This window comes from Anabas testudineus, chromosome 18, assembly GCF_900324465.2.
Source record: "Anabas testudineus chromosome 18, fAnaTes1.2, whole genome shotgun sequence".
NCBI classification, from domain to species: domain Eukaryota; kingdom Metazoa; phylum Chordata; class Actinopteri; order Anabantiformes; family Anabantidae; genus Anabas; species Anabas testudineus.
Genome location: NC_046627.1, coordinates 26,268,628 through 26,285,669, shown reverse-complemented (window position 1 = coordinate 26,285,669; position 17,042 = coordinate 26,268,628). Strand labels below are relative to the sequence as shown.

General features: G+C 45.6%; 1 protein-coding gene across 1 annotated transcript in view; it reads left to right on the top strand.

Moving 5' to 3' along the window:
- Window positions 1-17,042, top strand: part of efnb3b (ephrin-B3b) — a 71,646-nt gene that overhangs the window by 30,880 nt on the left and 23,724 nt on the right. Inside the window, exon 2 of the mRNA XM_026353449.1 lies at window positions 5,030-5,319. Within this exon, the coding sequence (XP_026209234.1) occupies window positions 5,030-5,319 (290 nt within the window). The remainder of the gene's footprint in view (window positions 1-5,029; window positions 5,320-17,042) is intronic.

Below are 17,042 nucleotides of genomic sequence, written 5' to 3'. Positions count from 1 at the left end.
TCCCCTAATAGATCGGTCCTTTGCTGTCTCTCCCTGGCTTACCGCTCACACCAGGTTGCGGTTAGCTCAAGGACAACCCACCCCCTCCCCCCAGAGGATGGAGCAGGTCAAAGTTTAGAAGAGTTTCGAGCAAATCCTCCACGCTGATTTCATTTTAGTTTACTTTGTGCTCTCCGCCAGCTTCAGTGTCCTTCCCTCTCCCTCTCCTGCTCTCTCCTTCTTTGTTTTTCTTGCACTGGGCTTTATTTTTCCACAATTGTGCAGTTGCAATCTGTCCAACTTCTTGCTCTCTCTTTGTCCTTATGTGTTTGTTTTGGTGCTTTATCACTTTGACTCCCACTTCTCCCTATTGTCTCTCGCCTCGTTTTCTCCATCTGACTATTTTCCTTTTCGGATTTTTGTCTCACGGACTCGACGCTAACACTCCTCTGGCCCCCCTCGACCCACCTCCCCCGTCGTATTCTCGTGTTCGCACAGACATACACTCGTACACACATGCCCTCCCTGGTCCCCTGCCCCCGCCGCTGGCTGCACCTGTGTGCCCGGCTTTGGTCCAGACACGGCTCGGGTTGCCGCTGTGGAATCTGGGAAATGTTCAAGCTGTCCGATACACCGCCCAAAGCAGGTACAATGGCAGACATCATCCAGATGGACAAGAGAGAAGACAGACCCACACACACACACACACACACACACACACACACACAAACGGTAGCTCACACAGAGTCTGCAGTTCCTAGTTTTTCAGTCTTTCACATACGTACATGATCTTACATGTGAAAGCTTACTGGAAATTAGTAAAATCTAAAAAGCATAAATGCATAAAAAGACTTGGAGAGAGTGGAGTGGACGGGTACATAGGGGGGAAGGGTGGTAGGTAGAGACAGGAGGTGTAAGAGGTCGGGAGGGGGGTCATGGAGACTGACACTTGAGTCTTCTCAGTTCAGCTCGGGGGTTGCAGCGGGGCAGCGCTTGGGTTGAGAAAATGATGTTTCTGCCCTCATAAAAGAGCTGAGGAGAAGAAAAGACCACACTCAAACTCCCTCCATCTCTTCTTCTACCACCCCTCCCCTCCTGTGTCACCTCTGGCCCCCTCCAAACCCCCACGCCATGTTTCAAAGTGTGGCCACATGAATAGCTCTATTGTTAATGGCTGAGAAAAAGGGAAAGAGAGAGAGAGGAGACAGAGGACAGCCAGAGATATGAGGGAGAGGGAGAGAGAGAGAGTAAGCACTCAGAGACCAAAGTGTGGCCAGAGTAAAGGGAAAACATCATGTTGCTCAGGGCTGCATCTGAATGGGATGATTTATTCAGACGTGGTCACAGATGAACTTTCTAAAGTTGTTTATGAGTACACCTCACTTCACATTTCCCTCTCTGCTCCTCGCCTCTCCCTCCTCTCATCTGCAGATTCACGAGGCTGGACTTTAAGGTGGAATTAACAAAGATACCGGGGGTTGGGGGGTTGGACAAAAAACAGTGAGTGACTGTACAAGTCACCGTGCTGGATGTTTGAATGCAGGATCCAGGTTTATTGACGCTGAGGGCATCGCACACATCGATAGAGGGAAGCTGTGATCTGGAGTAAACACGCTCTCTTTGTCTGTTTCTACCATATGATTACACTGGGACAAGGTCTCTTTAACCCATCCTGTTTACAGTGCACACACACACTATCATTCGTGGACACACACTGGGTCAACCTGTGACACCCTCAACAGAAAATTGAGCTCCATCACAGGAATCATCTTTCTTTCTCTGTGTGTTTCTCACTTGTCTCTTCTTTGTCTTTGCCTCATCCTCTTTGATGTTATTTTTTAAACGTCTCTTCTTTCTCTTGCCTCTGTCTCCTTGTTACCTTTCTGCTTGTTCACCACATTTCTTTGTTGCTACACACCTTGCTTGACATGTTCAATATTTTTTTTTTCCCGTCCCCCCTCCCTCCCTCTGTCTCTCTTTCACTCCACTGATTTCTCCTTCTTTCTTTTTCAAGCACTGCACCTGCCCAGTGGCATTTTACCTTAACACTCTCCATCTGTGTGTGTGTGTGTGTGTGTACTGTGTGTGTTTGCTCTGCCATTCTGCAATGCGGTTCGACTGTGACTCAGGGTACCATCAGATACCACTCGCACAATACGTCATGCAGGAAGCGAAAGGTGCATGTTTTTGTAAGAGTGTGTGTTTGCACATGTGTGTCGGTAAGTGTGTACCAGTGGGTGTCAGTGTTCATGTTTAGGCAAAAACTGAACCTGTGTGTTTGGATGTGGGTGGATGTGTTTGGGCAACCCTTTTGTGTTTTAGCAGTAGGGCATTTGTATGGGCCCGTGTATGTGCTGAATAGATTTTTTTTTCTGTTGAGGCTTAGCTGCAGAAGCCCCAGGATCTGCCGCCACCATGTTTACAGTTCATACTCTGGAAGTGGTGGGAGTGCATGTGCTCGCCCGTCAGGAAGGTGAAATATATGTGTGTGTGCACTCGTTGAGTGAAGCTGAGTGCTTACCTCTCCAGTATAAGTATTGCCTGATAACCCTGAGTGACCCGAGTAATGAGAAACGGAGCAGCGACTTCCCAGCAGGCCTCTGGGCTCGCCTGAGCTAAAGCTCCTCCGCCATTCAGTCTACATTCTCAAGTTCCCCCTCCGGTGTGCGCCGGCAGCCAAACACACCCGCAGATAAAGCTTACATCTCAATTTACAGCAGGTGTAAGGGAGCTAGCATGCAGTGCTAAGAGGCAAGATGGAGCCCGCATTGGAAAAGGGAAAGGATGTGGTCGGGGAAAAATGCACGACCAAGAGGAAAGTTGTGGAGCCGAAAGCTGAATGAATCTGATTCATGAGGGCACAAAAACAAGGATGATCTGATACTAGAAAAGCTATCAAGATTCAGGTTAGAAAGATTTTCTCAGGCAGCGAAATTGAGCTTATCTTGATCTGATGTTCACGGCCAGCACTGTGGCTTTATTGTGCAAAAACTCTGGCAGCGTGGGCAAAGTTGGACTTGGATTTTACACATGAAAGTGCGTTTGCTTCTCGTGGTCAGTGCTGCACAGCCGGTTGGGAACAGTTTTACTTTTTAAATGTCTTTCGTGCCTCTGGACGGAGAAATAAAGTCCTAACCTTGGTGAGGTTGCGGTGATGTCATGAGGGCCCTTGGAGACCTTGATGTGTCAGTAGAAAGTCTGTGTGAGTTTTCTAGGTGTGTGCATTTACAACTTCATGAAGTGGAGCACCACTTTAATTTGCACAAATGTAACTAATGAAAAACACAAATGAAAAGACACTTAATGAGGTCTAGACAATAAAATGTGTATTTGTGTACTTGTAGCTGAAAGTTAGACATAATGGCTTATGGGACTAATGTCGTTTGTTGCTAATGTGACATTAGTAGTTTGTTTTGTCTTTTTTAAGAGTACAGTTTCGCAGTTTGTGTGTGTGTGTGTGTTTGCGATCCTGTATTGTTTACTTTTTAATGGTGGAATAGCTGTCTGACAGCAGAACAGAGAGAATAATTAAGCACGTTTGAGCGCTGCGACTCCCAGCTGCTCGTGTGGATTTGTTGGAAACAGAAACGTCGTCTGAGTCAGAGGTAACACAAAAAAGCAAAAAAAAATAAAAAATAAAAAACAGATTTTCTTAACATTACAGGCGTTTGCTTCTTCCCACTTCCACATCAAAGTGTCACTTAAAACTCGGTGCGAACGCTAACAGTGGAGAAGAGCCAGCAGAGCTCCTCCTTCTCTTTATCTTGTACTACTGTAAACACTTTGTTTCTTTCTATCACTTCATTTCCACCTGAGATAAAGTCACTATGGTGGCGCACGGACCGCTGTCTGTTTTCCCACAGTTAGCCGAGCATGCGAGCATGGAGCATTAAACTCATCACGAGCCTTAGGAACCAACTTGACAACTCGTAGTTTGTGAACTTTTCAGCGAGACATGGCCGTGTGCCGTGAGGGGAATAACAGAGTCTGAGTCATTGTTTGGTTTGTGCCCCCTCCGACTGTTGTGTTTCAGTGTTCTCTGCTCTGGAAAGACATTTGGAAGCTGTGCGGCCACAGCGAGCCCACCAGCTCTGCACATGGCAACAGTGCTGTTGAGGCCTCCAAACAGTGCTGATGGGCTGAATTCATTTCAGCGCTGAGCCCCTCAACAACACACGTAACAACAGTAATACTATTTAACATCAATGCTGTGCACTGGAAGCCACGTTGATGTGCAATGATGACCATCACAAACCATACTCGAGCGTCTATCTAAATGTTGGTTAGATCCCCCGTTGACAGGCGTCAAATCATCAGTTAAGCTATAAACAAACAAAATGCACATCGCTCATATCAGGGGGAGGATGACAGACTGACATCAAGACAGCTAATTAGCAAACTAATTAACTTTACATACCTGAGATTTGGCATTGGCAGCATCATTGTGCTGATCAGCAGCGATAGGCTGCTCGTTTCTATCTGTGTGGATATGCCTCAGTTCCCGCCTCAAAATATAAGGACGGGGGAAAACTCAAACGAGTTCTGCAAGAAAATTTGCATTGCAAAGAAAAGTAAAGAAAACAAACTGTTTAACTCGCTCTTATTTCCCATACATACCTTCACATGTGTTTGTTTTGCATTTTGCGTAGTCTTAAGTCAAATCCATGCGTTTCTACACTTGTGAGAGACACAAGAAACATGAATTACTGCTTTTCATTTGGCCGATCATCAAGTGGTGGTTATATTTTCTTGCATTTTTTTATCCACCCCTTGATGGGGCCAGCAACAGAGCGCACAAGCTTATGTGGCACAAATATATTTGTACAGCTGACTACACGGCGGATGCTCTGTAAAGGCACCTGTTCTCCAGGAAGCAGGGAAAATAAAGAAGTAGTAGAGATAAGAGACGTAAAGGACCCATCTGCTGCTTGTACGGTACTGAGGACAGGTGGCTCTGAACTGGTTTATATCTCTGCGGTAGGAACTTTAATGAAATGCTCTCCTCACTGACTCCTCTCTTTCTGTTCTCTTGCTTCTTCCCTTCCTCCAGGTTCAGGGACGAAAAAGGCTACATTCTGTACCCTCAGATCGGGGACCGGCTGGACCTCATCTGCCCTCCGCTGGACACGGCCAGGTCCACACCAGAGTACGAGTTCTACAAACTCTACCTCGTGTCGTCGCGGGAGCAGGCGGACCGCTGCGAGGTGATGGGCGCCCCCAACATCGTGCTCACGTGTGACGAGCCCACCCGCGAGCGCCGCTTCACCATCAAGTTCCAGGAGTTCTCGCCCAACCTCTGGGGCCACGAGTTCAAGAGCATGCACGACTACTACATCATCGGTGAGTTCGCGGAAGCGGAGCAAGAACTTCATTGGAGTGTGTGTGGGGGCTGATAAGGTGGGGGTTGTTATGATTGCATGGCTGATTTCTGATTGTGCCTGAGTGTGTTTGTTTATTTCAGTGATGATGGTTGGGCGGGTGTATTTAGAGTAATTAGGTTGGCTGTGTGTGTGTGTCTGTGTGTGATGTGGTGGATACAGTACAGGACTTACACTGCAAAAAAAAAAAAACCTGGTGGGTATGAAGTGTTACATACATTTGACGGCCTTCTTTCCAGTGCAACCTTGCTGTAAGTGCAGGTTATTTGACTCCTTTTAATTAATTTCACCTCTGTGGAATTAAACACACTTCAGGCGGCTTCTCCTTTTTAAGAAAGACAAAAAGATATTTTCCGTTCTATTCATTTTTTGCAGCATGTCCCTGGATTTTTCCTACTTCGCCTCTTGTGTGGCATTTTGTGTTTACTGAAGTATGGTTACATTTGTGCTTCAGTGTCGTTTCTAGGAGTTTGTGTGTGTCTGTCATTGCTGTGTCTTTGTCCCGGTCGGCTGCTGCGCTGGCCTCGTTCCTGTTTATTGTTGCTACCAGCATTTGCAGTGACCACAAATAGCGCAGCGCAGTTTGTTTTGGTTTATTTGGGAGGCTTGTTTGGAGCTGGGCTAAGCGAACACCTGATGAGGTCATCAAGATGAGCCAGTCCAAGCGTTTGTAATCGGACGGAACGATCTGCATGTAAAGGTCGCGTCAGCCGAAACCTGTAGGTTGTTTTTAAAAACCAGACAAGAGCCAAGAGTGCACACAACTGGAGCAACGCACACTCACATGCGTGTAGACACACACACACACACACTGTTCGCTTGGCTACGAGTTTCAAATACAAACACAAGCACCGAAAAAAAAAAAACACCTCAGGAGTGGGAGAGCGAGCAGGACAGAGAGATAGAAAGAGAGAGACCCTGTTTAGTTCCCATAGCTCTCCTCCCACGCACCTGTGAGCTCTATTCACTCAGGTGTGCAAATGCTCTTTTCATTTCTTTTCATCTAGCTGGTAGAAAAAAAAACAAAAATCCTAAAAATGAGGGAACAAGCGGGGCCAGGAGGAGGAGGAACCTGGGACAGAGATGGAGAGACACGCAGAGAGAAAGAGAGAGACAGAAAGAGACAAAGAGAATACAAGATCTCTCGAAACCTGTGAAGTCCCTCATGCCTCTTTGTGTTCTATATTTGCTTGCCTGTTTCAGGTGCACTCGGTTTTTGCTATTCAAGTACACTTGTGTGCAATTAAACGCTGCCTTTTACAGTCCAATATACACCCAGCCAACCAAATTTCACACTAAATCTTCCTTATTGAGCAGCCCTCGTTTCACAGGGCGCGTCTTAAAGTTATTGTCTGCACACGTGACCTTTATAAGTTAGAAAGGTTGCCAGGTTTGGTGATTTAGAACTGTTTGCATATCAGTACAGAAATCTTCCACTGAGTGTCTGTATCAACAACCTGTGAAGTCATCAGGTTATACAAACACCTCAACATCTGCACATGTTAGGGACTGTCCCTGTTCAAATGGGAAATTCTTCAAGTCATTTGAACTAACCAGAGTTCACATTTCCAGTCTAACATGATCCCGCTGACAGAGATTTGGTGTGAACCACACCCAGGCGACTGCTTATTGTGCGCTGAGCCGCTGCACGCTGGGGAATAAACAATAAACACAAGTAAACAAGTTTTAGACATCTGTCTTCAACTTGAATTCCGTTACCCTGCAGGAAAATAAATATAGTCATGAATGCGGGGCTGGAAACTTGGAAGCAGAAGGCCAAGCACGGCCCACGGTCTCCTAATTTTTTCCACCTCTCCTCTGTACTCCCACCTGGTAACCAGAGATAGAAACACCTTTATCTCCTCTCACAGACCAGACTGATCGATTGACAGCTCCTGCCCAATCAATGACAGCAGCAACACAAGGTCACACACACACACACACACACTCACAGGTTTATTCACACATTTGAAGAGAGAGTGAGAGAGTAGGAGAGTGAGGAGACGGGGGAGTAGCTGATCGTAGAGAGCATTTGGTGCTGATGACTTATTGATAACGTCACCAGATAGCTTGTGTATAGTGAGCAGTGCGCCTTTGATCGTGTGTCCTTAATGAAGAATTGCATCGAGGCCTCTCGCCAGAGCCTCTGTGCACTTAATGAGGCTGTGAGAGAATGAATAACTGCTAATCCTGCTGCTCATTTAGAGCCACGTATCTCGCAGTGGCTCGTGTGTGCTGACTGTGCGAGGAGGATGTCACGTATACTGAAAACACTGAACTGTTGTAGTTACAGTAAACGTGTGTTTATGCCTGCTGAATGTGTAAGGGCACCGATGTAAGCGCAAGCCTCAGGGAGAGCTCGTTTTATTTAACCTATAGGATAGCGTGATCTAATTTGTAAACTGCAAACCGTGCACACGCGGAGAGCTCGCGTGTGGTGGTTCCTTCTGGAACAGCAGGAAGAACCAAGGCGGTGGAGGTTAATTTCAGAGTTAAACTCATTATAGATTACCAGCAACTCGCTTGAAGCCCACACGGCAATCACTTTCCTCAGCAGTTTGCCACTACGGCACATAATAAATGCTACTAAAAACTCCTCATGGTTTGGTTTTCATGTTGTGGTGGTAAATGAGAAGAATAATTGATCATTTCAAGAGAAAATCACCTCCGTGTCTTGAGTAAATCTAGAAGGCTATCACAAAATAATCCAGTTTCCTTTGTTCTTTGCACTCGCTAATTCATCACACATGCCAGGGCTTTGTAATCAGATTACTAGAGATCCATTAAATGTAATTCTTAACTTCCACATCCTGGGAAGAGGAGATAAAGTGGGAAAATGGATTAGTTATAGTCGCTGATCGATGTTTTCACTCATAACACGAGGTCAGAGTTTATGTAAGCCTATTCCTCTTTCACACACACTCACACACACACACAGTCTCTCTCTTGTTTTGTCAGTGTCTCTCTTTCAGTCTCTCCGCCCTTTAGTTTCTCTTCGTCTCTTTCACCATTCAAACCCAACGACACACACACACACACACACATACACACAGCACATCAACCCAAACTGCAGATCCAGCCTTTCACTGCTTTTAATGAATCCTTTGAAAGCAGGCGCCAGGGACCTGGTGTAACGCACTCTCCCTGCATGTATGCCACACAAGCACACATACACACAAAAAAAAAAGAAACACACGTATTCGCAACCAGAGTGGGGTCTTGATGGTTGATAATGAGAACTGCAGAAGGAATCCATCTCCATGCAGCTGATGTGGTCTGCAGCTATAAGGACGAGAAACACATGAGGAGAACAGAAGTGCTGTTGTTAGACCTTATCCAGGATAAGTTGATTTTAAAGGCTCAGGTCACTCAAATCACTTCCTTCTAGGTGTTTCCAGGTTTGTACATAGTGTTTCACTGGGTTTTGAGATATTTCACTCTGACATTTTCACTCCAGGAACAATGTCCTTGTCTCACGGGATAATCCACAAACCTCAATGTGAACAGTTTTTATCTGAATTGCTTTTTCTACCGTAGAACTAGCCCCTGGAAAACCAGATGCCAGCATGTACTGTGGATTATGATTTTTTTTTTTTTTATATATAATTCCAGCGAACATATCCGTAAGCGTGCAGCTTTTTGGAGATTAATTCTCAGTGATAAGGGTCAGCGTGTTGTTTGTTTTTTTTGTATTTGTTTACACTGCAGCGGTATTATTTCTGTTGTTATTTGCAGACCAGGACGAGGGGAGAAAAGGGATCAAAACGTGTTTGTGGGTGCATTTGAAATCAAGAAGGCATCAAAGTGTTTGCAAATTGCAATAAAACATATTTACTTGTAATTTTCTTAAAATCGGTTATATTTAATTTCTGGTCTGAAATGTCACCACCCATGTTGTGTTTAAATGAGCTCAAACAACAGACCAGGCTCCTCATCAAAACCAAAGTGTTTTTCTCTGGGGACTGAGAATATGAAATATGCAGAGAGTCTGAGTCACAACAATAAGCAGGGTGGAAAAAGGAAGTGGGGAAACAAGTAATAAAAAAAAGTTCAAAGATGCGCGTACAGGAAGGGATGGAAAAGAACAACGAGGGAAAGAGAAAGGGAAAAACAATTGATGGAAGAAGACGACAACAGACAGAGACAGGTCTGTCACTGTGTGTGTGTCTGATGTGGATGGGACGTGAGTGTCGGTTGACACACAGACACAGCAACTCATCTGCAGGGCTGACACTGAAACAACACGGGCACTTTCAATCACCGCTGCTGCTGTCAGGGGACTAGAACACACACACACACACACATCAACATACTCACACTCTAACATACATGTGACATCATGTGAGTGATCTCTCTCTCACTCACACACACACACACATATGTCAGTAATCTTCGTTGGTGCTCGCTCCAACATAACGTATGCACGCTCACATCTCCACACACAGGGGCCTTTTCCTAAATATATGCACCCACACACAAACGGGCGCACAAGCAGCTTTGCGGTTGTAAACACACACAAAAAAACAGTCTGAAAATAGCCGGGACACACAAACCCACAAACGACACAAAGACTGGTCAGATCTGTCGTGGTGAATGGGTCAGTCGCTGTGGGACTGTACTGTTTTTGTTGTTGCGCTCCAAGACAGATGGCGGCGTGTGCGTGGCTGTGTGCGCGTGTGTAGCTACAGGTATGAAACTGTGCATCACTGTGTGTGTGTGTGGGACCAGTGAATATGTATAGGTATGGATGGTCATGAAGGCGATCCTCTGCGCTTGTGTGTGTGTGCAGGAACGACTCCCTGTGGTGTGTTTGGGGAGCGGGGGCCCCTGAGGGTTTGTCGAGGGCCCTGTGCACAATGTCACAGATAAACAACCCCACCCTCCAAACTAATATGAATAATAGAAGAGCGGCACTGAACACCTTGAAAAATAACTCTGCTGTGTGTTTGTGCATGTTTGCATGTGTGTGTCTCCGAGCAACTTTATGAGTTTTTGGGGAAAGTTAATAGTGTGTTGTGTGTGTGTGTGTGTGTGTGTGTGTGTGTGTGTGTGTGTGTGTTTGTGCGGTTGTTATTTGCATACAGTGGCATCTCTCACTGTTGTCTGCAAACTTTATTTTCTCTCTCTTTGACTCGGTATTGTTTTCCGCTTCTCTTCTCTGTCTCTGTTTATCTTTCTTGTCTATCCATCTGTCTCTTTCCCTCTTCTGTCTCATTTTCTCTGTGTGTTCTTGACTTTGTGTGTAAATTGCTCGCTTTATAGCAAGTTTTAGTTGATCTCTCCGTGAGCAACTTGGCACCGGGTGGGGCAGTGATTGTGCGCGTGTGTGTGTGTGTGTGTGTGTGTGTGTGTGTGTGTGTGTGTGTGTGTGTGTGTGTGTGTGTGTGTGTGTGTGTGTGGTCTAATTGTTGGACATCACGGGGCCGGCGCAGAGCGTGCAGACAGCAGTGTCGAAGTGTTCAATAATGCAGAGGTACTCACTGGTTTATTTATCAGGGTTAAGCTGAAATAAATGACACAGAATCCAGATGGGGGAGAGCGAGGGAGGACAGAAAGAGGGGAAGACAACGCGAGAGATGGATTAAGAGAGAGAAACATTGGGAACGACAGTGAAACGGAGAGTGAAATAGAGGAGACAGAGGAGACAATGGAGGAGAGGAAGCGGAGAGAAACACTGCACTGCAGCCTAAATGAGCTGCACCTCTCCGCCACTCTGCGTTAGTTTATGATTCCCCGTGCGCATACGTGCGTGGCTGTAACTCCGTGAGTGTGTGTGTGTATGTGTGCGTGCAGGGCGCACAACTTTGTTTGTGACTGCGGCGAGGAGAGCACAAGCAAAGAGATGCAATGAAAGGGTAGAAGGATGGAAGGCTGCTGGGTGGAAGAGGTGGGGAATCCAGGGACTCGCAGAAATCTATATCCGCTGAATATTTGATCAAGTTTAAGCCCTCTGATTTGAGCCTCCTGCCAGGCTCTAAAGCAACTACAGACACAGGGGAGGGAAGTGGAAGAGCTGCAGGAAGGAGGGAGAAGAGAGGGTGAGTGAAGGAGACACAATATGACCACAGTGAGGGGCTTACAGCTAGGGTAGGAGTTGTTTTGCCACAGAAATAACCACAGAAATTGAAATCCCATCTTTATTTCTGTGACAGATGTAGACTTGAATACGTGTAGGGACGCGGCTCGTAAGTAACCATGGAGCCTTCTCATTATTTCAGTGCTTGTTTGATGCTTTACTCGCTTAACAAGCACCACATTTTACACAAGTGACACAGCCAGTCACTCTTCTTTGTATTTTCGATAATTGAATCAAGAAGAAACCAGAAAGCCCATCTAATGACTCGTAGCAGCTTTATTTGGTTGTGACAGTGTGATAGATCTAAATGTCACAGTGCATCACAAGTTTACGTTTAGATGAAGACTTGGGCGCTTTAGCTAGAACTACATAAACAAGAAACATCTTCGGATTAACGCCCTTTTGTCGGGCGACTGTTTATTCTCTACAACAATCCCAACTGTACATAGTGACACACAAGTAGAATTGTCTTCCACATTTTTCAACTTTAAGTGTGTTTAGGCTCTCACATCTGTTGTGGCCCTCAGGGGACATGCCTAGAGTTCACTCCAAGCCAACCCCTGACAACTATTTTGAGCTGGACCTTGAGACTGCTTTTCTAGCCCACAACACATTTTTCACACTCCACCAAACACATCGAATTCTTGGGGCGAAGTGCCTCAGTTAAACTCTCATGTGTGAAAATAGCCTCAAATAAAGTGCAAAAGTGGAAAATGGAATAGAATAGGCCAGCAGGGGTTTGGTGCAACGGATCCAACTAATTTCCCCTCTAGAGATAAAGTATATCTGCAATGGATAAGAGAGGAGATGACTCTGTTTAAAAGAATAGCAGTCGACGCGAGTGTTTTAATGATTAAGCCTGAGGTTCCCCTGAGATTCACTGTATGCATCTTCATTAAAGGCGTTAGAATGTGTACACATACCTACCGACGTACAGTATTCAGACACCACTACAAACATACAACGTACTGGTACCAAAAAACATTTTGGTGCATGTAAATGAGGTCAAGGCATTTTTGTTAAATATAATAGGGGAGAGGACAGGGATGAGAATGAACTGATGTAAAGTGACACTATTTGGGCACGAAAAAAAAAGAGGAGAGAGGGAGAAGATAAAGGGGAAAAAAAAGGATAGAAAAAAAAGATGTGTGCTGAGTGTGAGTAAGAGAAAGTGACAGATCGCCCGGCCGATTTAGGTCAGCAATCAGAGTTGAGCTACTGTCTGCAAGATTGGCTGTGTGTGTGTGTCTGTGTGTGTGTCTGTGTGTGTGTGATGTTGTTTCAGTGCTTGTGTGTGTGTGTGTGGGCACTGAGGTTGGATTTGCGGGTGTTGGTTTGTGATTGTGTGTGTGTTTGTGTGCCATGTTTGTGGGTCTGTTTGTTTGTGTGCCTGTGTAGTTTGGGAGAGTTTGCGTGTGGAGCTGTGTTTACGGCGTGGGGGTTGATTGCGTGAGTGAGTTTGAATACGTCTCTCCTGTTAAAGGTCAGACAAGAAGAATCCCTCCCTAATTGGATTGGGCTTGGTTAACATTGTATGATTCATTTAACCTTCCTAAACTGTCCATCTTTCTCACACACACACACACACACACACACACACACAAACTTTTCTCGTTCTCCTTCGCAGCTCGACAGACAAAGGCGTCATTGTGGAGCTGCCTCTTGCTCAGGAACCGTTTGCAGAGGGATGTGTTTCCCAACAATCAGACATGGGGGAGTTTAAAACAAGCGCACCTCTCGGCTGACCTCTGCCATTACCAGACTGCATTAGCCTGCTAATATAGCTCTGATTTAGTGCCTAGGTTCACGCAAACATGACCCCTGATCAGCATAATAAACCCGTTCACACACAGATGTGCAGCCCTGCATGTAGACATACACACACAATGTGTGTGTGTGTGTGTATGCGAGGGTGTGTTTGATTACAAACTTTTCTTGATAAACCATCTGTCCTCCCTTTTTCATCTAATGGAATGATTCAACAATGTAGATGGTGTTGGTGATGGTGTTGGTGACCACGCCCTGAACATTTTCTACAAGAGGAAGCAATAACACATTTTTAGTTTTTTAACGGGAGCAGTTTGACCATAAGTAACGAGCATGTTCTTTGCCATGTGTGAGGTAGATTATATGTGTTAGCGTTGTGGTGATTAGCTGCATTGGTCCCGGCAGCTGTTCAGCGGCAGAAGAAGATGGAGAGGAAGGGGAGGAGCAGCAGGAAGAAATGCGAAAGAGAGAGAGAGAGATTACAGAAAAAGACAAGCTGGCATAATTTGATCACGCCGAAGAAGAGAGGGGCGCGATGGAGGGAAGCAGAAGAAGGGTCGGCTGCGGACGGCGGGATGAAAGACAGATTTCTATGTGCTGTGATGAGGCGGTGGAAGAAGACGGCGTTGACACTCAGCAGAGCAAGAGGGCCCGCGGCTCTCAAAGACATAAGGACAAACAATCAGCTGCACATCCTTTCTAACCACAATTTAAGCAGCCCTAATTACCCCCAAAAACTCCACAAAGAACACCATTATCGCTCGGGGCTCGCGCCCGCGTTGTGTGCGTGCGTGCACGTGTGCTCCACTTGTTTATTGAAGAGAGATTCATTAGCAGACTGACTGTTTACTTGTTCGCAACTAATCGTCATTGTTGTGAGATACTTTGGGTGCATTTCGCAAGTACAACAAAGCGTTTTACCCCCCGCCTTCCACCCCACACACACACAGACACACACACACACACACACACACACCCTCCACCTTTTATTGACTAGAGATCCTTTTCCCCTCTCTCGCTCTCGCAGCCTGGCTTGTTTTTACTCTGGGGTCAACTCAAGCCAAAAGAACTTAATTTGATGCATGTTGTTCGCTCAGGAGAGCCAGGGGTTTGATAATCACTTAGAATGCTCAGAACGTACCGAGCCAAAAAAGCTGGGCTGGTGGAACGAGCGGTGGAACTAATGATCCTGATGTTGTCATGGTCCGTGTAAGTCTGTGTGACGCGCTGCGGGGCCAGAAAGGCCGAGGCTCTATGGTCACAAATCAGCGGCGGGGCTTGGCGTCTTAGAAGTCACAGGGAGCAGAGCACCGAGTAAGTGATACAGTGGAGAGTTTCAGATGAAGACGGCTTCAAGTATTCCCAGTAGCTCTAATATTAATCCTCTTTGTTCCCTCTGGGGGGGCTTATCGTCCATATTAGTCCCACACATCTGCTGCTGTATGCTCTGATTATATATTGATGAAGAGGGGGTTGGATAATTGAATAGACTACCTCAAGTGGGTGGGGGAAGGTGGAGCTAGTTGGTGTGTGTGTGTGTGTGTGTGTGTGTGTGTAATTCTCTTTTGTCCGCCCGTACCCACCCCAGGCTCCAGCTTTAGATCCAGGCCCTAACCACAGCTCCAGCCCTGCTAACCACTGGTTTAATATATGCAATTAAGAAGCTAATTAGAGTAATTAATTCAGCCAGGGCCGAAGCCCAGCCTGGCCCCTATTCACTGCTTTGGAGCTGCCATAATCCTCCCCCCTCCACACACACACACACACACACACACACACACACGCACACACACACACACACAAAGAATAACACACACTCAGCCACCGCTATGCCCTCATTATGAGCAGGCTCTTTGTTGGCTATGTGAGTGTGGTGCCAGAGAAGTCGGAGATGAAGAAAAGGGTGTAAATAAAGACAGAAAAAGTGAGGCAATCAGTCCGCTATAATGAGGGAAAACAGTGAACTAATTCATTGGCACATCCAGCCTCGCTCGGCTGCTCTCTTGGTGGCGCTGTGTGAGAAGAGGGCCCTGTCGTGGCGAGCAGCATCTCTCCTCATCTGTGAGCAACAGCTCGGCCGTCATTGCCTCTGGAAGCCGGCCGGCTGGGAGGAAAGACAAAGTTTAATGGAGACTGCTCATCTTGTTTTATTGTTTTAACCTTTATTTATCCAGGTTTGCCTCTTTTGATGATTTAAGAACTGTTTTTATACGGCTGACCTTGCCAAGAAAGCACTATTACATTATTGCACGCCAATTTCAAATTATTTGAAGCTTTAATTAAGAGTAAAGTCCTATTTTTTTATTTTATTTTACAATGTAACAAGGCAAGCAGGGCGGTTTGTTAGTCTTTAGTGATTCATATGCACGCCATAAACCTTTGATAGCTTGCATTTGGCTGAGCTCTTGCTGTAGAGAAAGAAGAGAGTAAGTAATTCCAGGTTTGTTATTTTTGGAGTGTGATTAGGAAATGTGTGATGAATGGAAGATTAGAGGAGCGGGACAGATTTACAGCACTTGGAGAACGCTGCTTTAAACGGATTACTGATAAAGTAATCGAAGAAGTTTTGGCGGCAGCTCTCAGGGAAGAAAAAGGTCGCTCAAACCCCAAATATGATGCCGAATGAGAAATTAGTCATAGTTTATTTAGGGCTGGTGTGTTATACGAGATGATAACACGATTCTGCCTATTTTCTGGGATTTGTGCTACCTTTTTTTTTTTTTTTTTAACACCGAGTACTCCCGTGGAACTGATATTTTTAGCTAAGTACCCCTCATTGAAGACACTGACGTTGAAGTGTACTCTTTTTGCTCCCCGAGTGTACAGAGTGCATCACACTGCATATCAATCCTCACACCACCAAATCAGTTCTTTGTGTGAGGTTTTGTCAGTCAGTTTGTAAGTGGAAAATGTCTCTCATCTGCCATGTTTTGGCAAGCTGCGACGGCAGCCAGGCTTTTAAAAGAGCTGCTAGCAGTCCTTGGAGGTAAGAGTAGTGGGCTTGTGATCCTACGGGATCTGGGTTAGTGCGTGTGTGTGTGTTTGTGTGAATGGCACGTTTAAAACATGAATTAGCCAGAGCTGTTTTTACACTAGCAGCTCACACTTGACCCTGTTAACGTTTTGCTCAGGTAGGGAACTCTTCCTCTCTCCTGCATCTCTGTCTTATTCCGTTGCTGTCACTCTGCAGGCCTGTCAGTCTGTCTGCAGCTCTCTGTTGCTCCCTCCCCTCTTTCAGCTCTCTGCTACAAGGACAAAAAAGCGAGCAGTGCAGAGATACATGCAATCCTTTTGCTATCAGATACGGCAAGAAAAAAAAAAAAACTTGCAAATTTCATATGCATGAGACGCCAGATGGAATCAGAAAATGAAAACGTTCCTATAGGTTTCCAGATCAGAACATAATGATAAGTTTTAACCATTAAAACATGGAGGAAAACGAGAAAAATAAAGATTAAACTACTCCTCACATAAATCACATGTTCGAGTCAATACTTCCCTTTTGATTTTGACAAACTACATGCAAATGTGCTCGTGTTTATCAGCTTGGAGAAAAGTGAAACTTCAGCAGCATTATAAAAGTCTAGTAATCAATGAAGCATCACATTATCATTCAGGCATTTAGCATCGATGTTTTATATCTACAGTGTATAGTGGCTGCGCAGGTACGGTTCACTGTCTTCCTCAAGGATACTTTGATTGGACACCGGTATCGAACCCGTGACCTTTTATTTTACGGGTCAGCTCCTTTTTTAATTGCGCTCAGCCACAGTCTACAATGGTCCTGTATCATTTTATAGCTGTTGTCGAGCAAGCGCGAACGTGCCATGCACCAGCACAGG